At 46.3% G+C, this 16,425-nt stretch overlaps 1 protein-coding gene across 1 annotated transcript in view; it reads left to right on the top strand.

Moving 5' to 3' along the window:
* TMEM132B (transmembrane protein 132B) overlaps window positions 1-11,192 on the top strand; it is a 231,079-nt gene extending 219,887 nt beyond the window's left edge. The window contains exons 5-7 of the mRNA XM_059894627.1: window positions 1,649-1,919; window positions 3,690-3,881; window positions 5,314-11,192. Of these exons, the coding sequence (XP_059750610.1) occupies window positions 1,649-1,919; window positions 3,690-3,881; window positions 5,314-6,462 (1,612 nt within the window). The 3' untranslated portion in view covers window positions 6,463-11,192. The remainder of the gene's footprint in view (window positions 1-1,648; window positions 1,920-3,689; window positions 3,882-5,313) is intronic.
* The last annotated feature ends 5,233 nt before the right edge of the window (window positions 11,193-16,425 follow it).

The raw sequence follows: 16,425 nt of genomic DNA, 5'->3' as shown, positions 1-16,425 counted from the left end.
TCACTAATAGAAGATGGTAGACCCTGTGAAAGCTAGTTTTACTTTTCTAACCTTGAGGGTTAACCTTTCAGGGAGGTGGAATGACATATTGTTAAGAAAGTGGGTTTCAGAAGTGACATGGCGCTCGTCCCAATCTGCTAATAACGAGCTCTCTGGGCCTCATATTAACTGCTCTGAGCCTTGGTTTCTTCATGTAGAAACAGGAGCATGCTTCAGGGCTGTTGTGAAGAGGAATGAAGTCCGTTATAAAAAGGGAGAGAAAGGGACATCTCTGGTGGTCCAGTGGTTAGGGCTCTGCGCTTTCACCGCCAAGGGCCTGGGTTCGATCCCTGGTTGGGGAACTGAGGTCCCACAAGCTGTGCGGGGCAGCCAAAAAATTTTTTTTTAATTTTTAGAAAAAGGGAGAGGACACCAGTAGAGGGACAGCGGCCAAGCTTGGACTCCGCGTCGAGGTGACCGGTTGTGCGGCTGTGACCCAGTGGCCCCTTCTCTCTGTGCCTGGGTTTCCTCCCCGGCGAGATCAGCTCCTAGAACACCCTGTTCCTCGGGGCCTGTGCAGAGGACGGGGGTCACTTGTGTGTGGCTGGCAGGTGGCACGTGGCCCACTGACGTCAGCTCTTTACAGGAGCACGCAGGGCAGGACCCGGCACATGCGGGGTCTCACCCAGCGCGTATAAGTCTCTGCCCCTCTCTCCCCTGACCCAAGACCCACCCACCGAGGGCCACAGACCAGTCAGCCGCCATCAAACCAGGTCCTTTCGTAAAGGACACGGGACAGGTGCATCTCGAGGAGAAGGTTCTAGAATGGCCGAGCCAGAGAGGGTTTCTCAGGGCGGGTGTGGGCAGGCGAGTAGGGGGACAGCAGGAAGGGGGGGAAGCCAGGACGCAGGTGCCAGACATGGTTCAGTAGTTTCAACAGCTCTGCGGGTCTGTGGCCACTCAGATCAGGGCGGATGGGAGGTAGGAGGCTTTACCCTGATCACCTTTAGGGCCCGGAGCTCAGAGGAAGCCGCTTCTATAGAGGTGGAAGGGCCTGATCCAGGCAAGGGGCTGGATGTGGGTACCGTCCCCGGGTGATGGTTCACGAGGGCCGACCTCAGGTGTCGTCACACCTGGCCGACATCTCCTCACGCACACCTGCAGGGCGGTAAGGGGGCTCCTTCTCATCTCCGCTCCCAAGGTGAGGTGCCCATGTGGGGGTGACAGATGGCTCAAGGCCAGTAAGGGGAGGTGGCTGCAGGCTCCACACGGCTCCTCCGACCCCAGACCTCCCGTTCGCTCCTCTAGCCCCAGTTCATCCCCGCACGGGGGATCCTGATGAAGGTGCAGACTTCCAGAGCACAGGACAGAGATGCAGCCTCTGCCCGTGTGGGGCTGGTCCCCCCTGGTGCTGGGCGGGCGCGGCGGGGGCCGAGCTGGGCTTCCGTGCTCCGAGCACGTGGCAGTACACGTGGCGCTCGGTGACCACCGGACAGTGTCCGGGGAATGAACGCAGGAGCAGACGTCAGGTGACCTGATGGTGAGCAGGTCTGGCGGGAAGAAGATGCGGCTCGCGCCGAGCAGGGCGGTCTCAGGGCATCAGGACAAAGGGGTGCGCGGGGCTGCTCTCCACAACGATGACGTTCGCTCTGCCGTGTGTGTGTCCCAGGCCCACCAGAGACAGCGAAGACGAGGAGGACGAGGAGAAGAAGGGGAGGGGTTGCTCGCTGCAGTACCAGCACGCCCTCGTGCGCGTCCTCACCCAGTTCGTGGCCGAGTCACCCGACTCGGGTCAGCTGAGCTATATGCTGGGCCCCGACTGGCAGTTTGACATCACTGACCTTGTGATGGATTTCATGAAGGTGGAAGAGCCGAGGATTGCTCAGTTACAGGATGGCAGGACCCTGGTGGGCCGGGAGCCGGGCATCACCACCGTGCAGGTACAGGCACCCACCCCTCGCCGCCTCCCACAACCCCGGTCTGTATTGATGAGGGTCCAGGTCGATGCTGTCGTGCGGGGCTGTGTGCGCACGTGTCCGAGAATCACGGGCAGTAACAGAGGGTTCGTCAGTCCTAACAATCCAAACTCAAATTATATCTTGTGTTTTAGAGAGAGTCGAGAAAAAAATCTCATTTCTTTGACCAAAGCTGACTTAAACACACAGTCTAAGTAATCTTTCCCCCAATATGATAGTTTACTTTTCATGTATCACTGATAGAAGACGGTAGAACCTGTGAAAGCTAGTTTTATTTTCCTAAACTTGAGGATCAAACATTTAGCTATGCCTTACCTTAACAGTGGACAAAAAATTAAAAAATAAAACGTATTGCACTAAAATTAATAAAAAACACTCTCCATTTTATTATAGTAATAGTAAAACTATTTTCTAGCCAACGTTGACAGGATAATTCTGCAGAAAGAGGGCAGCATATTTTTTTAATAACAAATCAAAATGTTACTGCTCAGAGCTAATTAAGTCAGATTTTAGGTTTTGCCAAAGTTAATTTTTGACAAAGCCGTACTCAGCATTATATTTTTATTACTCTTCTATTTCTATGTCACAAATCACCGCCAATCTCCCAACTTAAAGCACCACTAATTTATCAACTCAGAGTTCTGAAGCTTGGGAGTCCAGGTGAGCCTGGAGTACCAAGCCAGGGGTACCACAAGGCTGTGGTCAAGGTGTGGGCCAGGCTGGGCTTACGTGCGGGCTTCGCAGAAGGGCTTGCTTCCCAGCTCAGGTTGCTGGCAGAATGCAGTTCCTCGTAGTGTGCGGTTGGGAACTCTGTGTCCTTGTGGACTGTCAGCCAGGGGTCATTCTCTGCTCCTAGAGGTCACCTGCATTCCTTCTCATGGGGCCTCTCCATCACCAGATTCTCACTCTTTGAACCTCTCTGACTTTTCCTTCTTCCGCCAACCAGGGAAAGCACCTTGCTCGTGTGATTACATGGGACCCACCCGGCTGACCCAGCCTAATCTCTCTCTTCTAAGGCCAACTGTGCCATATCCTATAACATAGTCGGGGGGGGTGATTTCTCATCATATTCACAGGTTTGAGAGATTAAGCAGGACCTCTTTGGCGGGACAGGTCTAGAAATTCTGCCTACTAGATATTCCTCTCCATTTGTTAGTCACCCCCGCTTGCAAGCTAGATGGTGCATTAGGAGTGGTTTCTTAGAAGGAGAATAAGATTCTCTTTCCCACTTTGCTTATCTGGTTTATCCAAGGATGACGCAGCAGCCCACGCAATGGTGATTAATGGCCCGTAGTGGACGTCTAACTGCCCACTGAAAGGAATAGGAGCAGGGAGAGATGGCCGAGCACCAATCCTTTAAAGTTTTACCACAATTCTGCCATTTGCACACCTAAATATTAGTTGTTGGAAAGATGTTACTCTTTGATGCTTGGTACCCAGGTGGGCAATTTTTAGTTATTGCCTCTAAATTAAATCCTGCTTTTTTTTTTTTTTTTGAAAATCCAGTGCTGTTATCATGATGTGAATCAAAGTAAAGAAAATGGACCAAGATGATATTTGTAAAACTCCTTCACTTGGGGAGTGTAATTGAACAGGGGCATAACGCTCACACACACAATTTCCATACATGCACTCATGTCGGGAAAACTGGGAGAACACGGTGGTGGAAACACCAGTTAAGGAGTTTTGAATGGTATGAGGGGCAGAGACTGAGGTGTCTCGCTGACCCTGCAGGTGCTGTCGCCTCTCTCTGACTCCATCCTGGCTGAGAAGACGGTGACCGTCCTGGATGACCGTGTCACCATCGTGGACCTGGGCGTGCAGCTGGTGGCCGGCTTGTCTCTTTCCCTGCAGCCTCACAGGTCGGACAAAAGAGCCATCATCTCAACAGCAGCTGCCCAGGATGTTCTTCAAGCCCCACAGCAAGTAAGATTGCAGAATCCTTTCGTCCCTGGCCAGTTGAGACAGCTTCTTTCTCTGTCACATCCTGCAAAGGAGATCCGTAGAGAGAGCACTTGTAGCTGGGACTGGTGATTCTTGAAGCTTCTTCCTGTTTATCCAGTCTGTCCTGTCTCTGAGAAAAGTACTCAGTGGCTTAGATACATTTTCCTTGTATGTGATTCTAATCCACCAACCACATGCCCAGATGCTACTTGCTTTACAGCAGCCTTATCTGTTTTAGGCACAGTCCGCTGCTAGACCGTGACCAAAGGCTCACATGTTTTCCCTTTTGCCAAAGCAGGTGCCTTTCGATACAGTAAGTAAGTCCCCTACATATGAACGAGTTCCGTTCCGAGAGTGCGTTCGTAAGCCCAACAAAGTTAGCCTAGGTACCCAGCTAACACAATCGGCCATATAGTACTGTACCATAATAGGCTTATAATACTTTCCACACAAATAATACATAAAAAACAAACACAAAAAATAAGACATTTTTCATCTTATAGTACAGGACCTTGAAAAGTACAGTAGTACCAGTACAACAGCTGCATCCAGGGGCTGGCATCGAGTGAAGAGGCAAGAAGAATTACTGACTGGAGGAGGGTGAGGAGGTGGGAGATGGTAGAGTACTACTGTACTCTATACAGTCCTGTACAGTAAAGTACACAAAAGCACAACCACCTGTAGAGGATGCAGGCACGTGACAATGTACGCCGGACACGTGAACTAGTTTACGTGATTGGACATGCGAACGCACGTTCGCATCTTTGAAAGTTCACAACTTGAAGTTTCGTATGTAGGGGACTCACTGTACTCGGAAATTCCATTTCAGCTACTTGAACAAGCATGGCTAATAGGCACCCAATCACCACTGGTGACAATTATTGCCAACTCTCAAACTCTCCCCCATCTTTAAACTTTGACGTGTCATTGATAAAGATACCAGGGCACCGTGCCTTTCAAGCCAGCTGGTCTCGTAACGCATCCTTCCTTAAGTGCTTCCAGCAAAACATGCTTCGTCAGCGTTGGCTTCCTAATAAAGAATGTTCAAAGTGACATTCCCTTGAGCAGGCGCCTGGTTAGTTGCACCTGAATATGATTCAGGTAAATTGCCTGACCTTTGAAAATGTTTTTAGAAAGGTCAAAGTCAAATTCTGTTGTCTGGCATGCAATAAATTAATATACACTTTAACGCACTTGTTAAAGCATATTGTTTGTTTCTCACATCAACTGTAGCTATAGCTTAGGGCTGATGCCGGTTCCAGGCATTGTCGAGAGCTATTCACGATGATAAAACATAGAAATTAATTTTTCTCAGATTGTATGTTTAAATAATATGACATAGGAAATCACGTTTACATTTGCAGGCTTGAAGGAACCGGATGATAACATAATGCTTTGCTTTCGTTTTTCTTAGGAAGCAATAGTCAGTTCTTGGATTCTGTTCAGTGACGGTTCGGTGACACCTTTAGACATTTACGATCCCAAGGATTTTTCAGTTACCGTCTCATCATTGGATGAAATGGTGGTGTCTGTCCAGGCAAACCTTCAGTCCAAATGGCCGGTTGTAGTTGCAGAGGGGGAAGGGCAAGGGCCCTTGATTAAACTGGAAATGATGATCAGTGAGCCCTGTCAGAAGACCAAGAGGAAGAGCATTCTTGCCGTGGGTAAAGGGAACATCAAGGTCAAATTTGAACCAAATATTGATGAGCACCAAAGGGGCACCAACGACATTGAGGGCATAAATCGGGAATATAAAGACCACCTCAGTAACACCATAGAGCGTGAAGGAAACCAGGAGAGAGCAGTGCAGGAGTGGTTCCAACATGGCGCCTCTGTCGGCCACGAGGAAAGTACCAACAAAAGCACAACCCCACAGTCTCCCATGGAAGGAAAGGATAAGAAGTTGCTCAAGAGTGGTGGTCCAGATGCCTTTACAAGCTTCCCCACTCATGGGAAGTTACCGGAACCCCATAATCCTAGTGACCTTACGGTGACCTCCAGGGGGTTGACCGACTTGGAGATCGGCATGTACGCCCTGCTCTGCGTCTTCTGCCTGGCCATCTTGGTCTTCTTAATTAACTGTGTGGCATTCGCTTGGAAATACAGACACAAAAGATTCGCCGTGAGTGAGCAAGGCAACATCCCCCATTCCCACGACTGGGTCTGGCTGGGGAACGACGTGGAGCTTTTGGAGAACCCGGTGGACGTGACCCTCCCTTCGGAGGAGTGCACGACCATGATCGACAGGGGGCTGCAGCCCGAGGAGAGGAACTTCCTTCTGAACGGCGGTTCCCAGAAGACTTTCCCTAGTCAGCTGCTCAGACCTTCTGACTATGTCTATGAGAAAGACGTGAAAAACGAACCTCTGGGTTCGTCCGGCCCCAAGAGGAAGAGGGTCAAGTTTACGTCCTACACCACCATCCTCCCGGAGGACGGCGGCCCGTACACCAACTCCATCCTGTTTGACAGTGATGACAGCATCCAGTGGGTCTGCCCAGATATGGGGCTGGGGGCGTCCCAGGGCTTTAGAGACTACGTGGAGAGGCTGCAGGACCAGATGTAAACTCCTTTCTCATGTTTGTATTCACCTTTATGCCTTCTGCTTTTTGAATGGTGGAGCCGTGCGTCTGATCAGCAATAGGGGATGAGTTAACAAAGCTTCGTTTGTGGAGGTCTGGCGGGATCCCTTTCGAAGCAGGCATCAGAGAGAGCAAAGGCAGCTGCGTTCGAAGCTAGGCAATGTCTCTAAATAGGCCACATGTAGGTCCTGGAGAAATTCTAAGACCACGGTTTTATCTGCTGCCTGATACTAGCTCAGTTCAACTATAATAAACCTGACCCCACAGACACTGTTAATCATCTCGTGGCAAAACGGCCGTGTGGAATTAGAAAAGACTTGGGTTTGATTTTTCTACTCCTAGACCTTTTAAAGCACAGTGGACATTTCTTGCCCTTGACCTGAGATTGGACATACGTGAAAGATGCTGAATGTAGCCGCCCATATTTGTTACGAGCACTGCTCATTATTTTTATATATCTTTGCACCTGCACCTGGTTCCTTTGACCTCTGCAATTCTCTTTGAAACATGAAGACAAGCAATTTCATTCTATTCTCTGAAATCTGTTTGATTTACATATGAATTTTAGTCCCTGTGATGTGCCACGTCCTGTTATTTCCTGGGTGTCTGTGCAGGATTTCAGGGTCTTTCCAGTTTTCCTCACTGCATCCCTTAGGGGCAATGTCTAAGAAGCTTAGCCTCATGCCGTCTTTCTTTCTTTTTGCTGTTGAACTTTCTTGTATCAGATGGGGACGTGGGATTTTACTTAAAATATTAATATACTGTAAGGGAGGGCCATCTCCTTTACAGTTTTCTACATGAAGCTTAAAAACTTTGGAGAAAAGTTGTGAACAGTGAACCTTTACTTTTATCTTCTGCTTGCGGGAGTCATGAGGACCTCTTTCCTGGGGTGCATTTCTGAGGACAAAAAAACGTCCTCAAAATAGTTGTATTTATACTAATGCTTTGTGGTCAACACCATTTGTTATCCAAACTGAAATCAAGATCTAGAAATGATATGCAGAGAGAGGAAATTGCATAGGAAATATCTTCAGATTAAACTTTTCTTTTCCCAGAACAAAACTTCTTAAAAACAGTAAATGAAATGATGTTTCAACTTAGCAATATGTAGAAATCTACCCATACAATGATTTCCACCCACTACCAAAAAAAACCCCAAAAAACCAAAAACCCCAAAACATATATCTATCCTCAGTCATGACTCTGGCAGAGATAAAACCTATACAGGGTGTCCATTAATGGAGAACAGCAATGGGTTTACCCCCCAAATTCATAAAATAAATGACTCTTCCAGAAGCTTGAGAAACAATTGTGATAAAAAACCATAGCTATTGGGAAATCGAAGTGGCAAGAGAGAAAAAAAAAATCATGATTCCCGCATAATTTTTAAATAAACAGTGTTTTTCAAAGAACAGCATGCCTGGTCTCAAGCAAAGCAAGAATTTCAGATTAGGAAACTATGACAACATTCTATTAAGATGTGCTAGCTGGAAAAACAGACACTGGATGGGTATGCCTCATTCTGAGCTTTCTTGAGCCATTTGCATCTCTGAGAGGTAGAATTTTAAAGGCCCAAACAGTCAAGGACCTGCAGGAGGTGTTGAAACAGTTTCTTGGCTCCTGATGGCTGTTGACTGAGCTCTTCAAAAGGCTGTGGTTCCGTGGTTCTCTTCTAGGGTTCCGTGGACGGGAGTGTGACAACCAGCCTTCTCCAACCATGACGTGGCAGACACAGAATTCTCCTTGTGTCTCTTGCCCACAGGACTACAATACGTTTGTAAACAGCACCTAAGTTACCAGTGATACGCTGCCTGACCTCAGAGGCTGGTGTTTCAGTTGCTCTTGTGTTTAAAATGGGGGTTAGGAGCTGAAGCTGGTGAGGTTCCCCAGATCTTCCAGTTTGATTGGGGAATGAAGCCAGGAGACCCAGGCACCAGCTTCCAAAGGAGTTTGCAAAGAGATGGCTGACACCTTGTAGGAAGAGCTCCTCTGGTGGCCACAGGAAGCTGCCTCTGCTTTTCAAAGGGCTTGGCAAGGAGGTAGCTCAAAACCAGCTGTGCAGGACTGGGGAGGGATTCACGTACCAGCTGAAATATAGCTGTCCACGTGAGCCCTGCTCCTCCTGTCAGATATTTTCCATCTTCTCTCCCTTTGGGTCTTGGACATTCCAGATGTAGTGGGGATGTCATTTCTGAAACTGAGGACCCTCAACTGATACAGGAGGTGAGTCTCTCTCACACACACAGCAGGCTGCCTCACACTGGCGAAATGAGACTTCCCGTGGGTATAATTCGGGAGGGGACAAAGGAAGTTACTCTTGTCACGGGGAGCCTTATTAAGGAGCATACAAATTAGACCATCTCCTATGGTCCGAGTGCTTGACGTGACACAGAAAGCAAACTGGGGAGAATTAGGAAGAGCCAGGCGTTGCTCTGCAGAGCCGGGAACTGACCGTGGTCCTGAAGACGCCTCCCGTGGGTAAGCTAACGTCACCCAGAGTGATGCAGGCTGCATAAACCACCTTTGCTGGTTTCTGTTGAGACTCAGTCAGTTCAAAATAAAAATCAAATGGAAGGTTTCAGGGCAAAGGTCCCTTTTACCATACCACACACACTCCCACATATGCACACGTACATACGTATTATACCCACGTGTGTGTGTGAATAGTGAAGAATCAGAAATTCAGTTTTTTTGTGGCAATCAACACTGTCAGTTGTTCTCAGATTTGGTGTGGACACTATTCAGCTTAACAGAATGTCACTGAAGTTCTTTCTGCTCTAAATATTCCCTGCTGACTAGAAACTATGGGTTATATCGGCTTGTTTTCCAACTAGTCAATTTAAAACAAATAGGAACTATACCTCCAAAATATTTCAGCTCAAATGGGGGGGCATGGGACTTCCCTGGTGGCACAGCGGTTAAGAATCGGCCTGCCAGTGCAGGGGACAGGGGTTCGATCCCTGGTCCAGGAAGATCCCACATGCCGCAGAGCAACTAAGCCCGTGCGCCACAACTACTGAGCCTGCATTCTAGAGCCCACGAGCTACAACTACTGAGCCCGCGTGCCACAACTACTGAAACCCACGCGCCTAGAGCCCGTGCTCTGCAACAAGAGAAGCCACTGCAATGAGAAGCCCGCGCACCGCAACGCAGAGCAGCCCCCTTTCGCCGGAGAAACTGGAGAAAGCCCACGCGCAGCAATGAAGACCCAATGCAGCCAAAAAAATAAATAAAATAAAATAAATTAATTAAATAAAATGGGGGGAATGACGTAAATTGCTAAGCCTTGAAATATGGTTCGCTGGGGGCCATCCATTTGCCTGGATTTCCCAGGTTCTCACGGCTGAGATATCCAAAGGATAGTTGTCAATAACCTGAAAGAAACGATGTCAATAGAGTCCCTTCCTCTCCCATTAGAATGGGATGTTCACACTCCCCTTGAGTCAGACACCAGCAGCCTCTAGAGGGGACAACAGGCCGCGAGCTCCGTCAGTCACACGCAGGGCAATTCAGATACCCCATGAGGACCAGGTGACCGACACCCGTGGAGGATGTGAGACCACTGTCTCCAGGGGCCAGACGGGCTGCTTTCCAGGCCAGCGTACAGCTATCAAGGAGCGGCTGCCACACAAAAGTCCTGGAGTTTAAACCTACAGTGTTGCATTTGAGAGAAAGAAAGAAGAAAAGACACTGGAAGTTTCCCCTGGAAACTTCCCCCAAAGAACACACTGGCTAGCAGACCTCAGAATACTCTGTGTGAACCAAAAGGGAATAATTGACTTCCTGGCTGTCTTCTTTTGCACACTGGTCAGGCTGAGTTCCCAGACTATAATCATCCTTAAACCGTAGGCAGAGAGTTTTTATTTATAAAAATTAATGCCGGGAAAAAATGGATTAATTTTTGTCCCTTTGCTACATCTGTAGATGAAGTATTTTGTACCTGGATAATTTTAAGTTTTAGGAAGTCTGCCGTTGTGTGTGTTGATCAGCATTCTTGTCTCACTCTTTTAGAAGGGCGTCTTCCCAATGTTGAGATGTTGGGACCACGGTAAAGTGTCTGAGAAGATCATTCATTCCAACTCCACTGACCACAGAGGGTGGTTTCACCTGAATCTTTCCTTCACCATTGACACCATTGTTTTTCTACTCTTGTCAACTCAAAAATGGCCTCAATTCTCCGTTCTAGTCTCTGTAAATGACACGATAGACTGTTTATAAAGCCAGCGACCATCTCCTCCCTCAAAGTTATATTACGTGTAATGTATTGCGTGTCACCTGTTGTGTAAAGGAACAGTATGGGTGGTGGAAGAGTTATGCTAAAATATGGATAGCAGATATTTTTGTATGTAATATAGGCAATATACTGAAACACTGAAAGGTGTGTTGGAATAAATACATTTTAACATAAAAGCATGCAAAGCTATAGCTTTTAACTGTACAGACATCCCACTCAGAAATATCTAAATTGATTATGGGAAAACATCAGAACCTGACATCGTGAAATGCACTAAATTAAAGATGCAGCCTTTAGAGGGCGTGACTTCTGTTGGGATCGTTGATGGAATCTGCCAGGACATTTTGATCTTACTCTTCCTTACTTCTGGATTTTTTTCCTTTTTCTTTTTTTTTTTTTTCCTAGAAATATCTCAGAAATAAAGTGACATCATTTTCCAGCATAAAGGTATATACTAACCACAGGGTAATTCATCCTTTTTAACATGAAAATAAACATTTAAACATTCTCCAGTGGTTTCATTATTTTATCCACATTTTTCTCTTTTACTTGCAGCATCTCTATGATTTGACTATCTATATTTTTCTTTTTAGCCAGTGATTTTAATACCTTTGACGCAGCAATAAATGGAAACCAAAAGAAAATGTTTCTTGAAAATTGCAAATAACTTTGACCTTTGAAAAAGGTAAACTTTTCATGTGTTGTCCTAGCAGACTGGGGGACACTTCTTCCCTGATGTTTCAGAAGGAGGACTCCTGTTTTTCAGGTCCCTGCCCAGGGTCAAACTGTCTTGGACTCAGTGCTGACCTGTAATCCATCAGCCCTGCCGTCTTCTCCCTTTTGGTCTCTACTTACCTGTGACTCACTCATGTGTCCGTATTTGGGGCAGGGGCTTGCGGTGCTGAGGGCCCAGCATAGGTAGAGCTCTAGACACGTAAGAAAAACAAAAGAGAGTCGGGGATCCTGCTTGGAAGGCTGATGATGTCTCAGCTGAAAGGTTGCCGGGTGCATTGCTGAGTCCCCATGGCTCTCTGTGGCTTGTATGCCCTTTCTGACGCTGCCAGCATCGTCTTTGGCATTTTGGCAAATGGCACTCCTCGTTATCAGGATGAAAAGGGCTGTCTCTATGGCAGTAACTTGACATGTCATAATAAATACCTCACCCCGAGCGTGATCTTCCACTGGGCCCTCCAGACATCGTATGAGGAAGTGAGTGTCAACCTAGGAATTGGCCTTGTGAAATGAAACCTGCAGAGTGAGAGGCTTCAGATGAGCCCAAATGCTCTCCCAGTTTCCACACATACCCCCATCGGCAGGATTTCTCACACTTCGGGTGACTGTTTCCCGCTAACAGCCCCTTCTTCTTCTTCTTCTTCTTCTTCCTGGAATGGAGGAGGGCGGAGCCACAGACCCCGAAGCCTCTCCCCAGATCTCAGCGTGCATGTATGCAGTTTAGGAAAGTTGGTTTCTGAAAGAGAGGGAAAAAAGAAAGTTTGAAACGAGGCTTGTAAAAAAGTGAACCCTTTAGATTTAGACTCCTGTGTGCGCAAAATGCAAACACCGCATTGCAAACTTTTTGATATTGAAATGCTTAATGCCTGTTAGTTTCTTTATGGTTTTATACAATTTAGATCAGTTACAGAGGTAGGTTCTTTATTGGTTTATATAATTTAGATCACTTACGGAGGTTTTTTGTTGTTTGCTTTAAACTTTTTTTTAAAAACACAAAAAAGTGCAGAAACATTCTACCCCGGTTACAGTGTTTGTAGCCTTTTCTCTGAGTCAAGAAGGCAGGACATGATCACTTTCCAGGTGGGAAGTAACAATTCAAGTCTGATAGAGAAATTATGTTACCTGTCCAAGAAAGCGACCATGCCATCAACTGACAAACTGGACAATCTTCCCATTTCATGAGATGCCTTTATAATTTCTTTGGCTCTTGATCAGTTGTTCTGACGAAACCTTTATTTTATCTTGAGGACTGCAATTTCTTTAGGTGCTGCAGCAACTGAGGTCAGTTTATACATCTACGCTGCCCATTGGAATAGAGCACTTTACAAACAGAGGGATGGATATTGCTTTGGGATTCAGGGTCCATGTGATGTTGACTTTTCCACCCCCTGGACAACATTACTTCTCTAAGATGGCTTAAATCACTTCTGACCTGAAACTTCTTTCTTTTCTTCAATTGGCCAAAGAACATGAACAACGTTTTATTTTTCCATGATAAGGTTGGAGCTGAGATAATCTGCTATTTTATTGTTACCTCTTATAGGAATCTGAGTCACTGAATGAAATAACCCAAAAGGCCAGTGTAGACACTTCCCCTTTGATACAGTTTTTTCACTTAGAGATGCTTCCTTAGACAGTGTGCCTTTTTCCCCCCTGTTGTAATCACTGTAGGATCTCCATTTAACCCACGTATATTCCCACATGGCATGCTTTATTCCCATAAATATTTTAGGCTGACAAGGGTCGCGCGCCGGGCATTGTTAAGCACACCCTTTCAGGTTTTCAACGCTCTAATTTACTATTCTGGTTGGTTGTAATGCCACTTGGTGCATCTGAAAATTTGCATCAGATCTGCTACCATATCAGTTACTCCGGAGCAATGAATTGTTCAGTACCACCCCTCATGTGCCAAAAGATGCCAGGACTGTCAGACGGAGGGACCCAAGTACTTCCTCTGGGCACAGACCACCAAGCGAGTGATTTCCTCTTTCTGTAGTTGTCTTCCACTGGGAGCCTTTTTCTGGACTTCTAGCAAGGGCATCAATTTAAAACCCAACGTGGATTCCAAGAACAAACCCATTACCCGAACCCCATGACAGTTGATGTTCTAGGTGCATCACTGCAGGTTTAAGCAAACGCCCAAACTATGAAAGACAGGGGCTGAGAGTGGAGAATGAAATAATAAGCAACTGATCAAAGCCAGGAAAAAAGAAGTAGCTCTGCCACTCCCTCGCACACAATGAATATTGTACAGCAGATCTGTGCTCTTGCAGGGAGTCACATGTGTCTCCCCATGGCAAACAATTTTTCCAATGCTGCTTATCTGTAACACGTGTCTGAAGGGCATGCTGTTTGCTGACGATTTAAATCTGTATCCTCAACCATCAGTTTCCAGCCCCAGACTCTTCTCGGGTGGATCCCATCTGGGCTGCAAAACACAGGGAGTGACCAAACCCACATCACCCAGCCAGTTCTGAACTTTTGGGTGGCTTCAAGGCCACAAATACAGTGGGAACAAATTCTGTCTGGCGTTTGAAACAAAAAAAAAGAGTGTGATCTTCTATCTCCGTTCTTCTGAGTTGGATTCTTATTCCCTGGTAAACACCAGCTATTATAAACAGAGCATGCTGTTACAACATTGTGCTTCTCTATACTTTTTTTGGTTGTATAATGAACCCATCTCATACTACCCACGGCTTTCAGTATGATTGATCCGTTGTATCTGTCCCACAGTATATTTAACCTATCTGTAAAGGCACTTCCAAACATTTTGAAAATGAAGAAATAAAATGTGTTGGATGATTCCTTGTCATAGTAGAACAGTCAATGGGTAAGCTCCAGGAAGTTATCTCACCCTCTAATAGTTGCTCAAAGGAAGATGTTAAGAAGTTTTTAGGTTCCGTGTAGGGGCAGCTGTCTTCAGGGTTTTGAGGACAGTCACTGGCTGAGACCTTGAGAATTTGAGAAAAGCATGGTGTATTTAAATGTGAGAACAAGATTCCAAAGGAAAGAGGCTTGCTCTTGTGCCCTGGGGCAAGCACTCTGGCTAAACAGCCAGTTGAACTAACTTTCCCTACATTAAGAAGGTTCCTTCCAGAAAGAGGACAGTGGTGACTTTCTGTAGTGCAGACAGGCAAACTCAGTTCTTGGAGAAAGCCAAGAAAAGTCCATTTTTCCTTAAGGCTTACAAAGTTAAATTTTAATGAGCAGAAAAGGTTTATTCAGATTTATCCCTGCCAGCCAGGCGGAAGTCAATTCTATTTATAAAATTGGAGTCCCAGGAAAACTAAGTGAGGCATCAGACATTCCAATTTACATTCATTGTCTTGGGATGTGCTACGTTTAACTCCGGGACAACTTACACATTTCAATACATTGGGTCTCCTCCACCCTGTCAATTTTAACCAGGAAAAGGACTCTCATCACACCACACTCGTGCCCTCTACAGATAATTGGCTCCAACAGCTATGTTGCCTGAACTAAAGGATGGCTGAGGAATCCTCTGTCAAAATTCAGCTTTAGGAAAGCAAGTGCCCTCCCAGGACAGAGGCGGGGTAGCTGCCTCAGGCAACTGTGATAACCTGGATCCAACATCCCTGCTCCCAAGTTCACTGCGATAGCTACAGGGGCCGATGGCAGCTTCTCAACCAGCCGTGCAATCGGCACTATTCCAGAAACAAAGAGGTGTTTACAAAACTCCCTTCCCTTCACGCAAAGGGCAGTGACTATGAAGAAAGCATGGCTGGGCCTGCAAACATAGGTTCTTTGTTTTTTGTTTGTTTTTGTTTTTTTTGGCCGGGCCGCGCGGCTGGCGGGATCTTAGTTCCCAGAGCAGGGATCGAACCCGTGACCCCTGCAGTGGAAGCGGGGAGTCTTAACCGCTGGACCACCAGGGAAGTCCCCAAACACAGGTTCTTTGCCTTGACTCTCGTTTAAACAATGAGGTCAAGCAGAACTCAAGGAGGCAGCCTATCCAAGACGTTTGAAGCCACTTTGGAGCCAGATTGACGGACATGAAGAAACTCCAGGTGAGTTTCCAGGGGGAACTGGACTGAACCGCACACGGAGGACACTGCTGCTTGCTCCACGATGCCTCAGTGCTGTTGAAAGTGGGTTTTTTTGCATCCTAAATTTTTAAATGATGCTTGATCTAAAAATAGTTCACATGAACTTGAATGTTGTATATGCAGATATTCTTATATTAAGTGGCAAGATTAGCAACAGACGGTATGGAAGTTGACACTCCCTAATAGTATTATTTTTTTCATAGAACACAGGGGGAGCTTTTTTTTTTTTTTTTTTACTTTATTTATCAAAATTTTAAGACCATCTATGACCTAGGGGCTTTGTCCCTTTCCGCAGAAATCAGAGTGTAATTTGGATTGTACAGTTTATGGTGTCCTGTCAATTGAAAGAATAACGTCCTTTACTTGGGTGCATTGGGAAGGTGATCAGAGAACCAGAGAATGGAGCATAATTATTGCTCATCATTGTTATCCCACATGGGTCAGATCTACCTGGGGAGAGATTCCTTCCTGCTTATTCGGGAACTGCTACCTTTAAAGCTCATTTGAGGAGAAAGTAGCTGCTCTAAGCCTGAAGGATCTTTCAACTAATGAGGTCTTTGGTCCTAATCTTTGTCTGCTTCTCAGGGAGGCTCCAAACTTCCTGTCCAAACTTCATTGATCTGAAATCCAGGTCTGACCTCGGGAGACCTGTCCCAGCCCTAGGGCAGTCCTCAACCCTGTACCCAACCTTTAAAATGCAAAGAGGGAACTACCGAACCCCAAATGACTTGCAAGATAATATTATGCCATCTCCATTTGCTGTGAAGTTTAGAACCCATACCATTTTTGTGACTTTTGAAAACAACTCATGGGTGAGATAACGTTCCGAGAATTTCTGAAGGCGTAGAGTGATCACCAAGAAATTGTAGCCCATTGTAAACAATAATGAGTTGCTTAAAGCTAGATATTTTCAG

This window comes from Balaenoptera ricei, chromosome 14 (assembly GCF_028023285.1).
Source record: "Balaenoptera ricei isolate mBalRic1 chromosome 14, mBalRic1.hap2, whole genome shotgun sequence".
Taxonomy (NCBI): Eukaryota; Metazoa; Chordata; class Mammalia; order Artiodactyla; family Balaenopteridae; genus Balaenoptera; species Balaenoptera ricei.
Note: the sequence above shows the minus strand (reverse complement) of the source record. Positions and strands in the feature narration are given on the sequence as shown.